We start from the raw sequence: 18,857 nt of genomic DNA, 5'->3' as shown, positions 1-18,857 counted from the left end.
GGACCAAGTAAGTAAGAGAAATGGACAGGGTATAAGTAATAAATTATCATCATTATTCAATACGATTTATTCAGTTGAAAACAAATTCTTTTCTTTACTATTTTTACTAAATTATTTAATAGTCCTGTACAGTATTCACATGGCCTGAACTTGAGGGGCTCCAAAAGTCCTGGTATTGGTCCCAGAAATCAAAGAAGCACTCAAGTCCTTTTGATATTCTCTTCACATATAATCTGTATTGAAGTCATATGCATCATCCAGGTCACCAGTCTTCTCTGTGTTGAGTTGCTTACCTGCAGAAGGGGAGGGGGGGGGAGGAATGTCAGTCTGAAATCATCTGCTTGCTCAAGGTGACATTAGTCTTTTGAAATTCATTAATCATAATAAATGTACCTGTAGGTAACTTCCCCAAGTCTGCATTATTTGCTTTTAGCTCTTCAGAGGTTGTTTTGCCACTTGCTGTTCTGTTGCTTTCCTGAAACAAGGTGACAGGAATGCAAAATGTCAACATGACAGCACTGATGGTAATTAAACATTTTTCTAAAAGCCAAAGGCACTGCATATTACAGTGGTACCTCTGGTTACGAACGCTGCTAACCCAGAAGTTTGCCCCAGGATGAGAACAGAAATCATGCTCCGGCGGCGCGGCAGCAGCAGGAGGCCCCATTAGCGAAAGTGCGCCTCAGGATAAGAACAGTTTCAGCTTAAGAACAGACCGCTGGAACAAATTAAGTTCATAAGCAGAGGTACCGTTGTATTTCAAACAGGAAGCTATTTGCCTGTTTAGGCAACACATGCAATTTCAAAAATAACCTACAAGTGTAGGTTGTACTGTCTCGACAGTGTACCCTTTTATTCATGGATAAGGACTGAGGCCAAGAACTCCACCCTCTCCACTCTGCTGATGACTCTCAATATATTAATCTTGGTGCTCACAGATATACCTCTTCAATATCACTTTCTATTTCATCCTCCTCTTCATCTTCTCCTTCGGTTAATTCCTCCTCATCTTCACTTGCTTCTGTCTTCTCCAAGTCCACTACTTCCTCTGGCAGTTCACTCTCTTCTATTATGCCCTCGGTGAAGCCAAGAGATTGAAAGGCAATGCTGCTTGCCTCATTAGGATATTTGCTACCTGTAAAAGAAATGTCCATTAATGCTATATGGGCAGAACTCTTGAAAGTGCTTTCCCAAAGGACAAATACTCTGGTCCGATTTCTACCAAAACGGTTTCACATTTTAAGTGAACTGTGCAGCAGAAAACATCAAAGGTGCAAGATGCTCAATTCATTTTCTAGTTTTAGTTGTATGTATTTGTCAGCACAGCACTCTCAGGAGCGTTAAGTTTACATCTCTCGCTATAATCAAGATTCCATGGCCCCTAACACAGTGATGCCACTGCTTGTTTGGACCCACAGAACTCAGTAGCAGCCCCTGAAAACTGAGCCACCTCCCAACTGCATAGCTCTGTCTGGCCACTCATGCTAGAAGCTTAATAAGCTTCAGGAGATGGCTCTTAGATGTATAAAGTAATGCTGCCCACTAACAAACTAAGTGGTATAACATAGCAAAACAACAATTACCCAACTGCTCTGAAACCCATCCTAAGGACCCAAGATAATTTGGTACACCAGCATCACCTTTTATGGTACTTTTGTTATCTTCTTCCAGATCCTGAAGATTAAAAGCCTGTTGTGCTGCTGCTACAATTTCACGGGAAAGGTGTGGCGACAGAGTCCATGCTGGAGGAGGCCGTGAATAGTAACTCACTTTGGCCCTAAGAGGGGGGTGGGGAAGAAAATTGTTTACAAAGGATCTAAAAACCAGGAATTTGCCCTATTTATTCAGGAGAAGCAGAGGGCTGGACAGCTGGCTTTACACTGTGTAAATTGCAAGGGGCTGGCTAGCAGACAAGGCACTCTGGTCCTGCCTCCCAGGAGTTAGCAGTTAATTATACACCCCCAATTTTCCACCTTGTTTCTGGGGCTGTAGCTGACCCCAAAAAGGGGGGTGCAACTAGCAGAGAGAAAGACTCAAGTAGCAGCATTTCAGGGAAGTGCAGAAGTTGGGCAAGGAGGGGTGAGAGAGAGGTTCTCCTTCACCACACCATGTTCTTTTAAGCACAGCACCTATTTCTCAGCAGCAAATCTTTCATGCAGACAAATGAGAACATATTTACCCTGTCCAATCGTACAGAAATAGTTTGGCCGCACTTTCTGTATCAGCAAGACCTCCTTTCTTCAGCATTCCTCTCTTCTGAGCAAGCAGAGTTAAGAACTCCAGAGAGTTTCTGTAGTCTGGGACGTTGTAGTGCAGCATAATCTGAAATAATAATAAAAAGAGAGCCTCATATGTGTACACCAGATTCTCCAACATAAACCCAAGCCTTTTAACGGCAAGAGCAGCATTTTCTTGCTCCAGTTTACATATCTAGACCACGGCAGAAAGCAGAAGTGGGTCAGAACTCCTTAGGAAGCACCGTTAAGCACAAAGCAAGATCAGAGTTGGATCTGATGTCTTCACTGTAACAGTAAGACATAACAAATATCCTCATTTCTCACTTGGCTAATACAGCAATAAGCATGAATCTGTTCAATGATGGGGCATATAAAACTTGAAATTCATATTTTATAACCCAACCAAATTCTCAGTTGTGATCTGTTTAAACTTTTTAAAGATTGCACTTTTCTTTTTCTTTTTTAAAAAGATATTTATTAAAGTTTTCAATTTTTATACAAACAAAAAGAAAAAAGCAAAAAATAGTAATATTAAAAACACATAAATTTCACAACTTATTTTTCAATGACATATTTCCCTGACCTCCTCATATCTCCCCTTCTTGTATTTCCAGTTCAAATTATTTGTTCAGCAAATCCTTATCTCAAAGCACTACAGCTAAAAAACACCTTGTTTTCTATCCAACATCTTAGGTTATTATAACCTTAAATTTTTACTTATAAGAAACCATTTTTTCATATTCCTTTATACCATTACAGCTAGAAACCACTTAATTTCAATCCAACATCATTCAACATTCTTTAATTTTACAATATTTCTGTAAATAGTCCTTGAATTTCTTCCAATCTTCTTCTGCCGACTCTTCTCCCTGGTCACGGATTCTGCCAGTCATTTCTGCCAATCCCATACAGTCAATCAACTTCATCTGCCATTCTTCCAAAGTGGGTAAATCTTGCGTCTTCCAATACTTTGCAATAAGTATTCTTGCTGCTGTTGTAGCATACATAAAGAAAGTTCTATCCTTTTTTAACACCAACTGGCCGACCATGCCCAAGAGAAAGGCCTCTGGTTTCTTCAAGAAGGTATATTTAAATACCTTTTTCAATTCGTTATAAATCATTTCCCAGAAAGCCTTAATCTTAGGGCACGTCCACCAAAGGTGAAAAAATGTACCTTCATTTTCTTTACATTTCCAACATTTATTATCGGGCAAATGATAAATTTTTGCAAGCTTGACTGGGGTCATGTACCACCTGTATATCATTTTCATAATATTTTCTCTTAAGGCATTGCATGCCGTAAATTTCATCCCAGTGGTCCACAACTGTTCCCAGTCAGCAAACATAATGTTATGTCCAACATCTTGTGCCCATTTAATCATAGCAGATTTAACGGTCTCATCCTGAGTATTCCATTTCAACAGCAAGTTATACATTTTTGACAAAATCTTAGTTTTGGGTTCTAGCAGTTCTGTTTCCAATTTGGATTTTTCCACCTGGAAGCCAACTTTCTTATCCAAATTGTAAGCCTCCATTATCTGAAAATAATGAAGCCAGTCTTGCACTTTGTTTTTTAGTTTCTCAAAACTCTGCAGTTTCAGTCTATCTCCTTCTTGTTCCAAAATTTCCCAATATTTCGGCCATTTGGCCTCCATATTGAGCTTTTTCTGAGCTTTCGCTTCCATTGGTGACAACCACCTTGGGGTTTTATTTTCCAATAAATCCTTATATCTGATCCAAACATTAAACAATGCTTTCCTAACAATATGGTTTTTAAATGCTCTATGTGCTTTAACCTTGTCATACCACAAATATGCATGCCACCCAAAAACGTTGTTAAAACCTTCTAAATCCAAAATGTCTGTGTTCTCAAGAAGTAGCCAGTCTTTCAGCCAGCAGAACGCTGCTGATTCATAATAAAGTTTAAAGTCTGGCAGGGCAAATCCACCCCTTTCCTTTGCATGTTAAAATCTTAAATTTTATTCTGGGCTTCTTGCCCTGCCAGACAAATTTAGAAATATCTTTCTGCCACTTCTTGAAACAGTCCATCTTGTCCACAATTTGCAATGTCTGAAACAAAAACAACATTCTAGGCAATACATTCATCTTTATAACTGCAATTCGACCCAACAAGGAAAGCTTCAAATTTGACCAAATTTCTAAGTCTTTTTTCACTTCCATCCAACATTTTTCATAGTTATCTTTAAACAAATTCCCATTTTTAGCTGTCATGTTAATCCCCAGGTATTTCACTTTCTTAACAACAGTTAAACCTGTTTCATTCTGAAACTTCTCTCTTTCGGTCAATGTTAAGTTTTTCTCTAAAACCTTAGTTTATGACTTGTTCAACTTAAATCCTGCCACCTGACCAAATTCTTGAATTAGTTCTAAAACTCTTTTAGTATTAGATTCTGGCTCCTGTAACGTCAAAACTAGATCATCTGCAAATGCTCTCAGTTTATACTGTTTAGTTCCGACCTGTATGCCTTTAACCAACCGGTCCCTTCTAATCATGTTCAGCAGGACCTCCAGGACTGATATAAAAAGTAATGGTGAAATTGGGCACCCTTGTCGTGTCCCTTTTTCTATCTTAAATTGTTCCGTAACCACGTTATTGACTATTAATTTAGCCTTTTGTTCAGAATATATTGCACCTATACCATTCTCAAAACCTTGGCCTACCCCCATACCCTGTAGGTTCTTTGTCATAAAACTCCAAGAGATATTGTCAAAGGCTTTCTCCGCATCCACAAATATCAGAACTGCTTTAGTGTTTATATTCACTTCTAGCTTTTCCAAAATGTCAATTATGTTCCTCAAATTATCTGATAGATGTCTTCCCGGTAGGAAGCCCGCTTGGTCCTTATGAATCTCCTCAATCAATACTTTTTTCAGTCTCTTAGCCAAAATATCAGCAAAAATTTTGTAATCCACATTTAATAAGGATATGGGACGGTAGTTCTTAAGTTGAGTCTTTTCAGTTTCCGTTTTCGGTATAAGAGTAATATAAGCTTCTTTCCACGATTCTGGTGCCCTTTTCCCTTCCAAAATTTCACTGCAGACCTCCTTCAAAGGTTGTAATAACCACTCTTTCAAAGATCTATAATATCTGGAAGTCAGCCCATCCGGTCCTGGAGACTTGCCTAGTTGCATATTTTGAATGGCACCTTCTATCTCCTGGTCAGATATTTTACAATTCAACATTAGTTTACTTTCTTGTGAGATTTTTTGTAATCCATTTGTTTTCAAAAAATGATCAATGTCCATTTCACTCTGTGGCCCTTGTACATATAATTGTTTAAAGTACTTCTGGAAGCAATTTCTAATCTCGTTTGGATTGTGTATATCTTTTCCTTCTACTTCCAAATTTGTGATGGTATTTAATTTTTGTCTTTTTTTCAGTTGCCAAGCCAATAGTTTCCCACATTTATTCGCTGATTCAAATGTCTTCTGTCTCATTTGTTTAATTTTCCATTCTATTTCCTGATTCATCAATTCCATATATTGCACTTGATAAAGTTTTATTTCTCTCAAGATCTCCTGCGACTTTGGCTTTACTCTCAATTTTTTCTCCCCTTCTTTTATTTTCTCCAAAATTTTATCTTTTTTCTCATTTCGACTTCTCTTCTTTATTGCATTCTGTTGTATCAAGAACCCTCTCATCACCGCTTTACTTGCGTCCCAGATTACTCTTTTTTCAACATTTGTTGACATGTTTATTTCAAAATAGTCTCTCAAAGTTTTTTGGGCCTTCTTGTATACTTCTTCATCTCTAAATAGGGTGTCATTCATCCTCCATCTAAAGGAGCCGGTTGTTGTTTGCTTCATCTCCATCTTTACAGCATTATGGTCCGAGCAAGTTTTAGGGCAGATTTCCACTTTCTTTATCCTTGGTGCCATTCCTCTAGTAATCCAAATTTGGTCAATTCTGGTCCATGTCATCTTAGCTTCAGAGAAGAAAGTTCCCTCTCTCCCCAGGGGGTTCTTAGTTCTCCAGATGTCAATCAAGTCCATATTGTCAGTCAATTCAAAGTTTTTGGTAGTCTACCATCTTTAGTGACTACCTGTTTTTGTGCTTTGTCCATATTTGTAGATACGACTCCATTCATATCCCCCATCAGAATTATGTTATAGTCCATATAGTCCAAAAGGGTCTCATGCAACTTCTTAAAAAATTCAGATTTCCCCTACAATCAGAAATTTCTCACCTTGAAATTCAATTTCAATTGCCAAATATCTTCCTTGTTCATCTTTAAAAATTAATTTCGGTAGAAGTTTCTCCTTTGCATATATCACCACTCCTCTCTTTTTGACTTTATCAGACGAAATAAACTCTTGTCCCAATCTCTTATTAATAAGTATTTTCCTGTGTAGCCTCATTACATGTGTTTCCTGTAGGAATATCAAATCCAATTGTTCTTTTCTTAATATATGAAAAACACCTTTTCTCTTTCGAGGGGAGTTCAGTCCATTACAATTCCAACTTAAAAGTTGCAGAGCCATGATGAATTAGTTTTTCCTCCAACTGCGCCGAGTTGTTGTTCTTCTTCTGTCGGTGGTTTGTCTTTCCCTGGGCCAAAGAGTCCAAATGATAGGTTTGCTATGTCTAAAATTCCTTTTCCTGATGCTGTTGGCTCCTCACCAGATTCCACATCCTTCTGTAGGTCCTCCTCGTGATCTTTTAAGAACTTGTCTTTATCATTCACTGTCCTTATTCTTATTTTCCTTCCTCTGTATTTAAAAGATAGGCCTTGGGGAAATTCCCACCTGAAGAGTATTCTGTTTCTTCTCAGTAGAACAACAAGATCTCTGTAGTAAGCCCTTACGTCCAAGATATGTTTAGGTATATCCTTAAAGATCTCCACAAATGAGTCTTCAATTTCCAGAGTTCTTTGGTAGTGCAGATTCAAGATTTTATCTCTTTCTTCTTTTGTTCTTAAGGTAATCAAACAGTCTCTTGCTTTGTTCTTTCCTTGTCTTTACCAAGTCTAAATGCATTCACTATCTTGAATTCATCTTTCCCCAGGTCCTGTTGCCAAAAATCTGTAAATTCCTTTGTAAGGAAGTCTACCAGATTGTCTTTCTCACTTTCAAGTACTGCTCTGATTCTTAAATTTCTCTCCTTTCTTTGTAATTCAATCATAGACAGTGTCAGGTCATGATCCTCTAATTTCTTATATACCGGTGGTATCTTCTCTTGAACGGCAGTTGCAATTTCCTCAGCTTCCTCTGCAATCTTTCGAGTCGAGGCCGATTCCTCTAGTAATTTTTCAATGGACTGTGTATTAGAGTTCACCTTCTTCCCCAATTCATTGATACTTGTAGTGTTCAAGTCAATTTTTGCTGAGGCCTCAGCTACTTGTTTATTTGTCCCTGCAACCTGTTTGGCTAATTTTTCCAAAGATGCATCAATTTTGCCAAGTGCCTGAGCCAGTAACTCTTCAGATGACATAGCTTTTGGTTTTGCTTGCGAAACAGCAGCTCCTACTACGCCTGCTGCTCTGGATGTTGAAGCCCTTCTCTGATGTGTAATATCAGTCTTGTATTGTCTGCCGGACCTGGTAGTTTTTTCCTGTGCCAACTCTATCTTCCCTTTCCCATCTGCCATAACACTCTCATGTACAGCCCAAGGTCAGTCTCATGCCTGGTAAATTTGTTTTGAAGAGGAATTTTCCAAAGCTTGGTTACTTAGTGGCTTAGTTGTTATTGCAACATAGTCTCCTCTAGGGGGACACACTTCCAGCTTCACTTTACAACTTTTAATGCAAATATGGTCCTTATAAGTCCCCAATATCCCTCAAAAGCCACAATTTCAGTGTTCTTAAAAGTTACTTTACAGTCAAAAGCAGATCTAGAAACACTGTATCTTTCACAGAGTTAAGTCAGAATTATTTACCCTTCGTGTTGACAGTTCTTCCCACTGATCGGCTTTCCCTGTCAAAGGCAGTCCGTTCTCAGGTTTTAGAGGCAGCAGATATATCTTTACTTCCTCTTTTCTTGCAGGTAAATATTGCTCAGATTTCTCCCCTCCGCTCCTGCAAACGGGGGGAATCGCTTTTTTTGGTGTTGAATTTTAATCCTTTAAATAGCGTCTTTCAAAGTTACCGCTTTACAGTCTCTTTGCTTTGATCTATTTACAAGCCGGAAAGGCAGACTTCCTGTTTTTACCTTTCCCGTTTCGGTGCCAAATTTACTGTAATTTTTTCCTCCAAATAATTCACTTAGTCCTACTCACGGGTAGTTGTTTTAGAATCCAATTATCCAGAAAGAAATCAGCGCTCTCCGACCATGGCCGTGCGGCTTCACTCCGCGGAAATGGTAGACAACTCTCAGCCCTGCGCCGCTCACCCCCGTTCCGTTCCGAAGCCTTTAAAACGGCTCCTTCGCAGTGGGGGGGGGGCGCAAATGGAGCCCGCCGAGTCTCCAAGTTCACAGGCTTCACCGTCTGTGATTTCTTCAGGTCTCCGCTTCGCTGCAGTGGCAAGACCCAGTCCCGCGAAGCCGATTCCCTCCGGAGCTCAGAGGGAATCCGCCATTAGTCGCTGGCGCTGACCGGAAGTCTCCTAAAGATTGCACTTTTCAATAATTACAGTATGTGCTGGGACCTCATAGTGAAGAGCAGGTAAGGAATAAAGTAAACAAGAGCATTAACTTGTTGAATCTTATCTGATTTAATCTAAAGAGTCTGATGTGATGGGCAAACATAGATGATTCTATCTGTGTGAACTTGATGCTACACAACTGCTACTGAACCTTGCCAGAAAGCAAACCAACAGCTATTTTATCAACACAACAGATGGAGAACCTGTGGCACTTTGGGTGCTAGTGAATGTCAACTCCCTTTAGTTCCAGCTAGCATGGCCAATGAACAGGGATGGTGGTAGTTTTAGTCCAACTATACCAGGAGGGCCACTGGTTCCCCACAAGTGCAACAAGTGTGCAAGCTAAACACACCCGAGGCCAATAAATTACTGGGAAACTATACAATAGCTTTACCTGCTGCTTGCTGCAATGCTTCAGAATAGCACCTACTGAACCTATTAAGTTTTCAGCATCAATGTCTGCAGTACTTCTCAGTGCCAAAGCAAGAGCAGAGTTGGAAGGCGCTGCAATGATACATGGACTATCTAACATCTTGATCTGTTTGTCGATGTGAACTATTTGTAGACACCTTTAAAAGAACACACACATAATGAGCATTAGGGTTTTGTTTAGAAAAAACAAACTCCAGGAAATATTTGACAAATAAGCAAATCATAAAGCAGGAGTGGAAAAGGTGTGGCACTCCCAAACTCCTATCATTATCAGCCAGCAATGGTGAGGGATGATGGGAGTTGTAGTTCAGCAGTGTCTGGAAAACCAAAGGCTCCCCATCCTTGCCATAAAGAATCAAAGCATTAGATCTGGGCTAGATGGGAGTCTTTCCAGAAAGCAAAATGTTTAACACTGAAGACAACACAAATCTGAACATGTCAGGTTGCAATTACTGGGATATGCATGGTTATTCTCCACTATGTGCCCTTTTACTCTTGATTCAATTCCCATGATCTCTTCTGACAGCCCTGGTCCAATGAAGTCAAAACAACTGGTCTAGTTTCACAACTAGCAATTCTGACACAATTTAATTAAACATTTTATAGCACTCTGCTTAACAATAAGGAAGATTATATCCATCTGATTGCCAATTTGAAAATGGCTATGCAATGGGAAAGCTGAAAATGAAATATGTCATTGTTAGAATGGTTCCCCACCCTGTCCTACAATACATCTCCCTAATGGGATCTCTTTTGTGTAAATAGAGAGAAGAAGTCGAACCACAGGAGGGATCTTAGTGAAGTTGAATGGCAATGCTTGAAAAACGTTGTACCACGAAAGCAAACTAACTTAGTGAGGCCTCTGACTGGTCCCACGTCGCAGGCACGCACCTCTTTCAGACTATTGATTATGCTGCTTTTCCCTGTGTTAGGAAAACCTGAAGGCCAAGATACAAAATAAAAACAAAGGTGCATTAGTAACCAAATTTGGCATGCTAGGTATTATCTGAAGAGAAAGTTTTCATTTTCTTGGGAAAGAAATCTGCTGAAGACATTTCTTAAGCTCTTTGTTCCCAGTGAAGTCTAAGTGTGTTCAGCTGCAGTTCCTCACATGAATCCCTTGCCCTCTCCTCTACCAGTTCTCTCCCCACCCAACTTTGGATTGTATCTTGGGAAGAGATTGATTGTTCATGCTGTTAGTACAAATAATTCTAAGAGCAACCTCCCTTTCCATTCATCGACCCCAGAAGAAATGGCCAGAGCAAGTATGAGCCAGAACATTTCACAGACAATCTCCACCCCCACCAAAAAGTGCAGTTGGGAAGATTACATGTAAAGATGGCTCCTTCCCCTTCTTGGTTGAGTGAGTGTCAATAGATCTCTCCCACCCCCACCCCCAAATGAGATGTTTATTTAGGTGGGATTCTATCCCAAGTTCAAAACACCCCCAGGAGTAGAAACGTCATCTTCAAGTTAAATTATCCTCCAGGAAGACTGCTTACTTGGGAGGAATATTGTGGTATATATTCAATCTCCACTTCGTTTTCTTTGCCCATCCCTTGCAATATTGCTGAGGGAGCCACGAGGGCCGTGGCATGCAGACCGCAAGAGAAATGTCTGTAGGTGGCACTGCCACCTTCTGATTTTTGGCCTTGATTTGTTCTCTAAAAATATTTCACCTATAGGCATTTTAAAGCTGCCTGCGGAGTGAGATCAGAGTTGGATCTGAAGTCTTCACAATAATGTAAGACAAAAGCATATATCCTCATTTCTCACTCCAGTGACAACAACAACAGTATAATCTCCTGGGCATGCACATGGTATTTCGAGCTCATACTGGGGCTTTTCAAGCACATCATTCCCACAGCACGTCCCTGAAAGGCTACAGCTAAAGGTAGGGGGCCTTTTTTGAATTGCCACCATGTGATACCACATAGCCACTAAAACTGCTGCAGTGCTCAAACAGATTATTATTATTGCAACCCAAGGAACTCCATGTAGACAAAAAATGGGGCACTTACCCACCACACCAACCTGAATAACTCTCTCTTTAGTTACACTGTGCTCCCGAAGGAGTTTTAGCAGGCACTCACTCCCAAAACATAAGCTGGATCTCGATAAATCAATATACGCACTACGTCTTTTTGTGTGCTTCTTCTGTTGCTGTAGATTTAAATTAAGATCGGGTACGTCAGCATCAGAGGAAATGATTTCATAAGGCAATGTGTTTAAAACAGGAACACATTTAAAAAAACACAGATCCTGTGCACCAAATGGGGGAAAACACATTTTTCATACCACCCTTCATCCGAGGATCACTTTACAATATAAAAACACATTAGCACATACCACAGTAACAAACAAGAGCAATACCCCTCTAAGTTTAAAAGGCCACAGAATTTTGTAAAGGCCTGGAAGAAGAGGAATGTTTTTGGCTGGCACCTAAAGATATGTAATGAAGGCGCCAGGCGAGCCTCCTTTGAAGACAGCATTCCACAATCAGGGAGCCACTGCAGAAAAGTCACTTTCTCGAGTTGCTGCCCACCAGACTTCTCATTGAGGGGAAAACACAAATTTTTAAAATAATAATAATAATAAAACAAAAGACAAAAGACCCACCAAAAACAATGGAGTTAAGCTATCCACAACTAATCAAAAACCAGGGCAGTGGGAGCACCGTTCCCACACTGATGTATTAATGGGAGCATGTTTGTTGCGGGAAAAGAATAGCCCCAGCGCATGTAAATCCGCACCCACACAGAATTCCCCCACTCACGTCAAGAACACCAATTGGCTAAAGGGTCTCGGCCAAGCATACATATACAGGTAAATATACTGTTGCAACCTGTTAGAATGGAGGGAATGCAGTTTTGTATTAGGATTCTGTCTGTCTGTCTGTCTGTCTGTCTGTCTCTCTCTCTCCCCCATAACATTCCATGCAAGCAACACATAGTTCAGCACTGTCGAAAAGAGGGTGGGCTGTTCTTACCACAGTTTTGTCTTTGTGCTGCATCGCAGACTTAAAAGCAATGGTTGGCAGTTCCTGGTTTAAATAATCCAGCCATTTCTCCAAGTTCTCTTTCGGTATTAGGTCTGAAAGATAACATCACCACAAACCCCAATGTGCAAAAATTAGGCAGTGATCACATTGCTGGTGATAAAATGGTTTCAATGAAAGGCAGCTGCGTTAAGTCTGTTCAGTGGATTTGTTAGGTACTGATGCAATGGATGAAGCATATTCCAACCCATGAAAACATGCCACAAGATACTTTGCAAATTCAAAGATGACTTTATCCCATCCCCTTTAGATGTGAGGAACTGCTTTATTTCCCTTGGTTTAGAGGAAAATCCAAATGCTAAAAAAACCCCAATACAGTCACCCCCCCCATTTACGCACGTTTAATTCACATGCGACTGTGCATACGCACCGCCCAGGAAACCTAGAAGTTGGGGGACAGTCCTGAAGAGCCTCAGCAAAGGCCCTCTTTGGGCTGCAGGGAAGGTCTCTTTGAAAACCGCAGCGGAGCTTTGCTGAGGCTCCCGGCGAACAGCTGACATGTGGGAAAGTGGCTGCTGTGGCTGTTGCTAAAACTTCCCTATTGCAACCGGAACAGTGAGCTCAGAGTTGGATCTGACAGTCATCAGAGGTACATCAGTATCATTTTGTATCTTCCTCATAGCTCACATCCCACTGGAATGTTATTTAACTGGTTGACTGTACAAGTCCGCTAGGTAGTGAAACTTGGATGCTTGGATTTAAGTCAATTCCACCCTACTGGTGCCAGATGAAAAGTATCTTGATACCAAACAAAAGCCATTACTTGTAATATAGCTTATTATTAAACACAGGAGGACATACTTCTAAGTAAACACAAACATTTACTTCCATTCCTAGGCATCACACGTTATAATGAAACCACTAATCATTTGGGCTTAACTAAACTAATATGTATTTGTAGAATTAAAAAAAAAATATTATTTCCACTTACCAATTTTATTTAAAACCAGCAGTATTTTTTTATCTCCTTCCATCTGACTAACAAGTTGCTCCACCTGTGGGCACCTGCTGCCTAGAGGGTCTCTAGCATCTAAGACTTCCAGCACTACGTCAGAAGCTTCAATCACCTAAACAGCAACAGGGGAAAGGTGCACATTCCAGAGTCAAAATCTGCACAGAAATGTTGTCACCATGCGCATTTGTAAGGAGTAGTTAAGATAAGGGCACTTTCTCTAATATAACTGAATCTTAACATCTGTTTGAAAGCAACCATCTCATTATTTTTAGAACCGTACAAAACCAATGACATCTTTCTTTCGATGGTCAAAATACAAAGAGAGAAACACAACCATTTTCAAAACCAGTTGGGATCACTTGGAAAACAGGGCAGTGCTGGAGTCCCCAGTAAAAGAGATGTCACACAGCTGAAATGAAGGCGTTAGGTTCCCTGGATGGTAAATGGCCACAGTGAAAGAGTTTTTCACATGACTGTAAAAAAATTACCTTTCTAAGCTCCTTGCAAGAGAATTTCGGTGACTTTTTCTCTGCCTGCCGGCTTGCCTTTGCTTTTTGTTTAGCTGCTGATTTCTAAGATAAAGCAGATACAGATATGAAAATTTAGTATACAGGAACCTAACATCACTTAGAACCGAAAAACTGATCATCAGGACTTCAATCTTTTAAAGCAACAAGAACACAAAATTACATGACAATTACCGCACTGGCCCAAATATAAGCCGCACCCGCAAATAAGCCACGCCTTTCAAATTTAAAGGGGGGGGGAGAGAAAAAAAGACAATACCTGGGCTGCTCTCGGGGGGGCGGGGGGAGGAGCCACACCGCTTTGCTGGCAGTGGGTGGGCAGCACGCCATTGCCCTGCACTCCCAGGCTGTTTCCTGGTGGGGGCGGAGCCCACCGTTTGCTGGCAGTGTAAGGTCACGAATATAAGCCGCACTTTACCTTTCACAGTCAGATTTTTTTTGGGGGGGGGGGAGGTGCGGCTTTTATTCAGGCCAATATGGTAAGTGCTTTGTGCAAGTATTTGGAAGAGACTCCTTTCAGCCCTACAAAACGTCATAATTGGAATGGGGAAAAAATTAAAATTTATATATAAATAAATAAATTCCAAAGTATTAGCCTACATTTTGGGGAAACGTTCAGTTGGATCTGTCTGAATAAAACAAACTTCTGCTCATGCAGTGGGACTTCTCTTTCCTTCCCTCCTCCTGAGGCCTCCCCCATCTACTCTGTATCAAAGCATACCATGTAGGGTGTGCTTGTGGTGGGGGGTGGCCCACAATTGGAAGGCTCTGGATGGATTTGGCGTCTGGCCATTTTAGGCAAATGGAGGGGAATGTTGCCAAACTGGAAAGCAAGGGAACTGCAAAAGCCTCAACTGGCACAGATGTTTGGCACAGTATTGGGATGCCATTATTCCAAATGTCACAAATGATTTTTTTCATGTTTTGTGGAGTATTTCTGATTTAAGTGAAATGCATACCTTTTCAGAAAGCTTTACTTTAGCAGCATCCTTTTTATTAGCTTCTTGTTTGCGTTTCTTTTCTAGCCCCTTTTGCCGATCAAGCTTCTGTTGTTTCTTTAGTTCTTCACGCTGCTCACATGCACAAACACACAAAGGCACCAAGTTATATGCAGGATCTCCTACTGTATTCAGAAAAGCACCACAGCTACCCAGAATTCGACTGTGTTTTGTGTTGCAAACACCACCTTACAATCTTGAAAATGAAGCATATTAATAAAGGACAGCGGGAGAACGCCATGTCAGTGCTGAACCAGTTGCTAAGTTCCACTTTCCCTCTGTTTGAGAGCTTGTGAAGTCACACAGAAGCAAATGCCGAAGCGTTTCAACACTTTGTGCTGAAAGTGCAGCAGAAATGCCAGTGCTGCAGCCCAGGTTAATTACTCAAATTAGAATATTAACCACAAATGTTGCTGGACTAATTAAACACAGTAAGAAATCAAAGCTAGCAAGTACTAGGTAGGTCAGAAGTGGGGAATCTGTTTTAGCCCAACCTCTGCAGGGTGTCTTTGTACAGTAGGATAGTTCATACAGTTACCTCTCTTTATCCTCTGCCCAGAAAACAGAGGCATTCTCAGAGTTCAAGGACACATCCCAGCCAGGCAAAAACACTAGGGGTATGAAACAGGGCTTGTCAGGAAAGTGGCATGGGAAGTTTTCAAAGAACTGGACAGAGAGGCCTGGAGGCCAGTATTTGTCCCCTGGACCCAAGGCTCTTCATCCTGTTACAGGTGAACCACTGACTGCTGAAAGTAGACAGTGATTTACCACAGAGTTCCATGACAATATGCCATGAATATGCAAGTTGTTTTACCCTTTGTTTCCTTTGTTCTGCTTCCCGAAGAACCTGCTCCTTGAAAGGTGCTGCATTGGGAACTCCGAGATCTTTCTTTGGCTTTTTGTGCCCACGTTTCTTGGCTTCCTTCCGGACTTTTCTGTTGTGTTCTCGCACCTGTAACCAACAATGGGCAGATTTTGCTATTAAAAGATGCTAACATTTGTTCATTGTAGCTGTTCACCCATATAGATTCTTCATTACACTGTGATCTGTGTTTTGTATACAGGTAATTCACAACTTACATGCATTTAGCTTTATACGCTTGGTTAATAATAATAATAATAATAATAATAATAATAATAATAATACGGGCAGGCGTTCAGGAAAAAGACTCCTACAGCCAACCAGAAGCTGCGTCGGACATTCGGGTTCCAAAGAACTTTCACAAACCGGAACACTCACTTCCGGGGCTGTGGCGTTCAGGAGCCAAAACGTTCGACTCGCAAGGTGTTTGAGATACAAGGTACGACTGTAGTAGATTGCACACTGCTGAGTAACTCACCTTTTTCTGTATTTTAAACCGTTTGTGGCAGGTCATACGCTTACTAGCTTTCTTCAACTCTGAAATATAAAAAGTCCAAAGGTAAATAAATGTCTGCAGATCCAAGCCAACAATAACGGGTTAAATGCATGCCACAAGCTTCTCATCCACAAATATAATCCGAAACACTATACAACATACATAATACAGTATAAAATCATACCACATATAGACATCATACCGCTTATAGACATCATTACATTTCTAACACCACCCTCCAAAAAAATCATTCCGAATATGAAACCAGCATACCAGGCAAAGGGCTGTTCCTTCCTGGTATGCAATTCTATCCACAAGTTTTGTTTTTAAGGTGGAAGTGCATTCAGAAGTGGCATCTCCACCTGCAGCCTTAAGTATATACTCAGTGTTCTGTGCTGCATGTGTAGCACAGCCTTAGATTGCACTACAGGAGCAGAAATTAAAGACTTCAACCTCCATTGCCATATCCATCGCATCCTCAGAAACTGCTTTGTCATGACTGCTTTGTCAGTATTGATTCAACCCTATACTAATCTCTATAGTGTTCAATGAGACATACTTTCTAAGGCAGGCATAGGCAAACTCCGGCCCTCCAGATGTTTGGGACTACAATTCCCACCATCCCTACCTAACAGGACCAGTGGTCAGGGATCATGGGAATTGCAGTCCCAAACATCTGGAGGGCCGGAGTTTGTCTGTGCATGTTCTAAGGGCATAGGAAGCTTCCAAAGAAATAGTGTACAATCAGGTGTGCCAGGCCGGGGGGGAGAGGGAGGCCCGGGGGTCTTCTACTAATGGAAAAAGAATATAATATAATCATACAATGAAATGAGTCTGTACATATGCAGAAGAGCAGACACACCTGCCTAATAGCGTCAGCCTTCCTCAACCTTGGGTCCCTAGATATTGTTGGACTACAAATGCCAACATCCCTGACCGACTGCCATGCTGGCTAGAGATGAGGGAAGTTATAATCTAACAACATCTGTAGACCCCAGCCTGGGAAAGGCTGATATACCTAGGTAGAGTTAAACAACCTGCAGGCCAATGAAAAGGTCCTCCATCTCTAGAACTTACCTCCTGGAAGCTGTGTTTATGGCTACAGCCTTTGCTGCACATGTTTACTCAGATGCTAAATTTGGTTGATTTCATTGGGAGTTAAAGTGTGCAAAGGACTGCAGGCTAAACATACACTGAAGTAAAAGCAGGAAAGGTGTTTGGATGGTACATGCCCAAGATCTTGAAATCCTTGCATGGGAAGGTTTTGTCCTTCACTATTCAGCTTCTTGCTGTTGAGAACCTTTCCGGGTTTACAAGCATACATTTTAAACAGCCGGAAGTCTTCGCCAAAAGTGGAAAGACAGATAACCACTTCCTCTCTTACAGATTAAGAGCAAAGACAGACAGACAAGTTCCTCTTCAATAGCAGCCACAATTTGCCATGCCTTTAGGATTGTTACAAGGGAACCCTATAGCCTCCAAATGTTGGGGTCTTCAACTCCCATTAGCTCCAGCCAGTGTAAGTAGGCCAAAAATTCTCTTTAGAACCTCCTTTCTGCTGAATAGCAATCAAAAGAGCACAAGCGAGCGCTCATCCACAGATACTGAATGAGATATCAGTTGCCCCCTTCTGCCCAGTCTTGCCCAAACACCTGAGGGGTTGTCGGTGTTCTATATAGGGGAGCATCAACAGTCCGTTTTGAGAGGGCAAAACTTAGCAGTGAGTGAGGCTTCAGACGGCGAAAGGACACGGAAAGATTGGGAGCAAGGGGAAAAAACACCGGGAGTCCAAATCATTACAAGAAAAACGGGCCCGTGGACTGGAGAAAGGTGGAAAAACGGCCCGAGGAGCGAGATGGGAAGCATACTAAGAAGGAGCAAGGGAACAGCAAAGGGGCTCCTCTTCACGTTACTTGACCTTTTAATGGAAGGCCAAAAGCGGGTTAGGGGTTTGCAGAGGCCCGAGCAAGAGGATGGACGCATCAGTGCTTTAAAAATAAATGTTTAGGGGCACTCTTATTCTCCTACTCATATTGAATTACTGCCCTTCAATGAGGCCAAAATTAGATTCACAAAATATTCAGGGGTCTGCGTCCCCCATGGGGCGCAGTTCTCAAATCCCGCTGGCGAGTTTCGCTGCGCGGGCACGTGGCCTGTCACTGTAGGCGGAGATCGCGCGCGGGGGGGGCTGGATGGACCTTTGGCCTGATCCAGGCAGGCCTTTTCTGAGTTAGGAAACCTAGGTTCCTGAGTTAGACCCAGAAGCGCCTCTCCAATACAGGAAGCACCTCGCGTCCTGAGACCCCCGAAGCCGCGGCCGAAGAGCCCAGGCCACTTTCCCGCCTCCATTGAGGCCGCGATTCGCAAGAGGGGCTGCAAAGAAGTGGCCCGCCAAGGCGCACGTCGGCCTGGCCGCCCGCGGGAGAGGCTGCGAGGCGACCTTTCCATCTCCAGCCCGCAGCCCTTGAGCAGCGGCAGAAGCAGCACGACCCTCTCCCCCCGCCCCCGCTCTCTCCCCAGCAGCGCTTACTGGGTCGCCTCATGGCTGCCGCGCAGGAGCCGCTCCTCACTCCTCTCCTTCCTCCGCCTCGTCTGCCGGGCGCTCCACGTGGAAAGGAGGAAAACCCGAGGCTCGGCCGTAAAGCGCCGCCCGCTCGCTCCCCCCTCCTCCCTGTCGCGCTCCAGGCCTG

General features: G+C 42.0%; 1 protein-coding gene and 3 non-coding genes across 4 annotated transcripts; all 4 read right to left on the bottom strand.

The window, feature by feature from the left end:
• Positions 1-74: 74 nt before the first annotated feature.
• On the bottom strand, positions 75-18,821 carry GNL3 (G protein nucleolar 3). Its single transcript, XM_053377583.1, has 15 exons — positions 18,698-18,821; positions 16,150-16,208; positions 15,624-15,761; positions 14,771-14,881; positions 13,773-13,856; positions 13,261-13,396; positions 12,261-12,364; positions 11,293-11,434; positions 10,122-10,209; positions 9,234-9,408; positions 2,180-2,322; positions 1,641-1,777; positions 945-1,135; positions 394-475; positions 75-293 (listed from the first exon to the last, which is right to left on the bottom strand). The coding sequence occupies exons 1-15, from the start codon at positions 18,708-18,710 to the stop codon at positions 223-225; spliced, it is 1,674 nt and encodes a 557-aa protein (XP_053233558.1). The 5' UTR covers positions 18,711-18,821; the 3' UTR covers positions 75-222.
• Positions 2,486-2,559, bottom strand: LOC128409701 (small nucleolar RNA SNORD19). The gene has a single exon (XR_008329312.1). It is a non-coding gene; the product is annotated as a small nucleolar RNA SNORD19 (small nucleolar RNA).
• LOC128409700 (small nucleolar RNA SNORD19) lies at positions 10,976-11,045 on the bottom strand. Its single transcript, XR_008329311.1, has one exon. It is a non-coding gene; the product is annotated as a small nucleolar RNA SNORD19 (small nucleolar RNA).
• On the bottom strand, positions 12,878-12,954 carry LOC128409698 (small nucleolar RNA SNORD19). The gene has a single exon (XR_008329309.1). It is a non-coding gene; the product is annotated as a small nucleolar RNA SNORD19 (small nucleolar RNA).
• Positions 18,822-18,857: the final 36 nt, after the last annotated feature.

Source organism: Podarcis raffonei, chromosome 2 (assembly GCF_027172205.1).
Source record: "Podarcis raffonei isolate rPodRaf1 chromosome 2, rPodRaf1.pri, whole genome shotgun sequence".
Classification (NCBI taxonomy): domain Eukaryota; kingdom Metazoa; phylum Chordata; class Lepidosauria; order Squamata; family Lacertidae; genus Podarcis; species Podarcis raffonei.
Note: the sequence above shows the minus strand (reverse complement) of the source record. Positions and strands in the feature narration are given on the sequence as shown.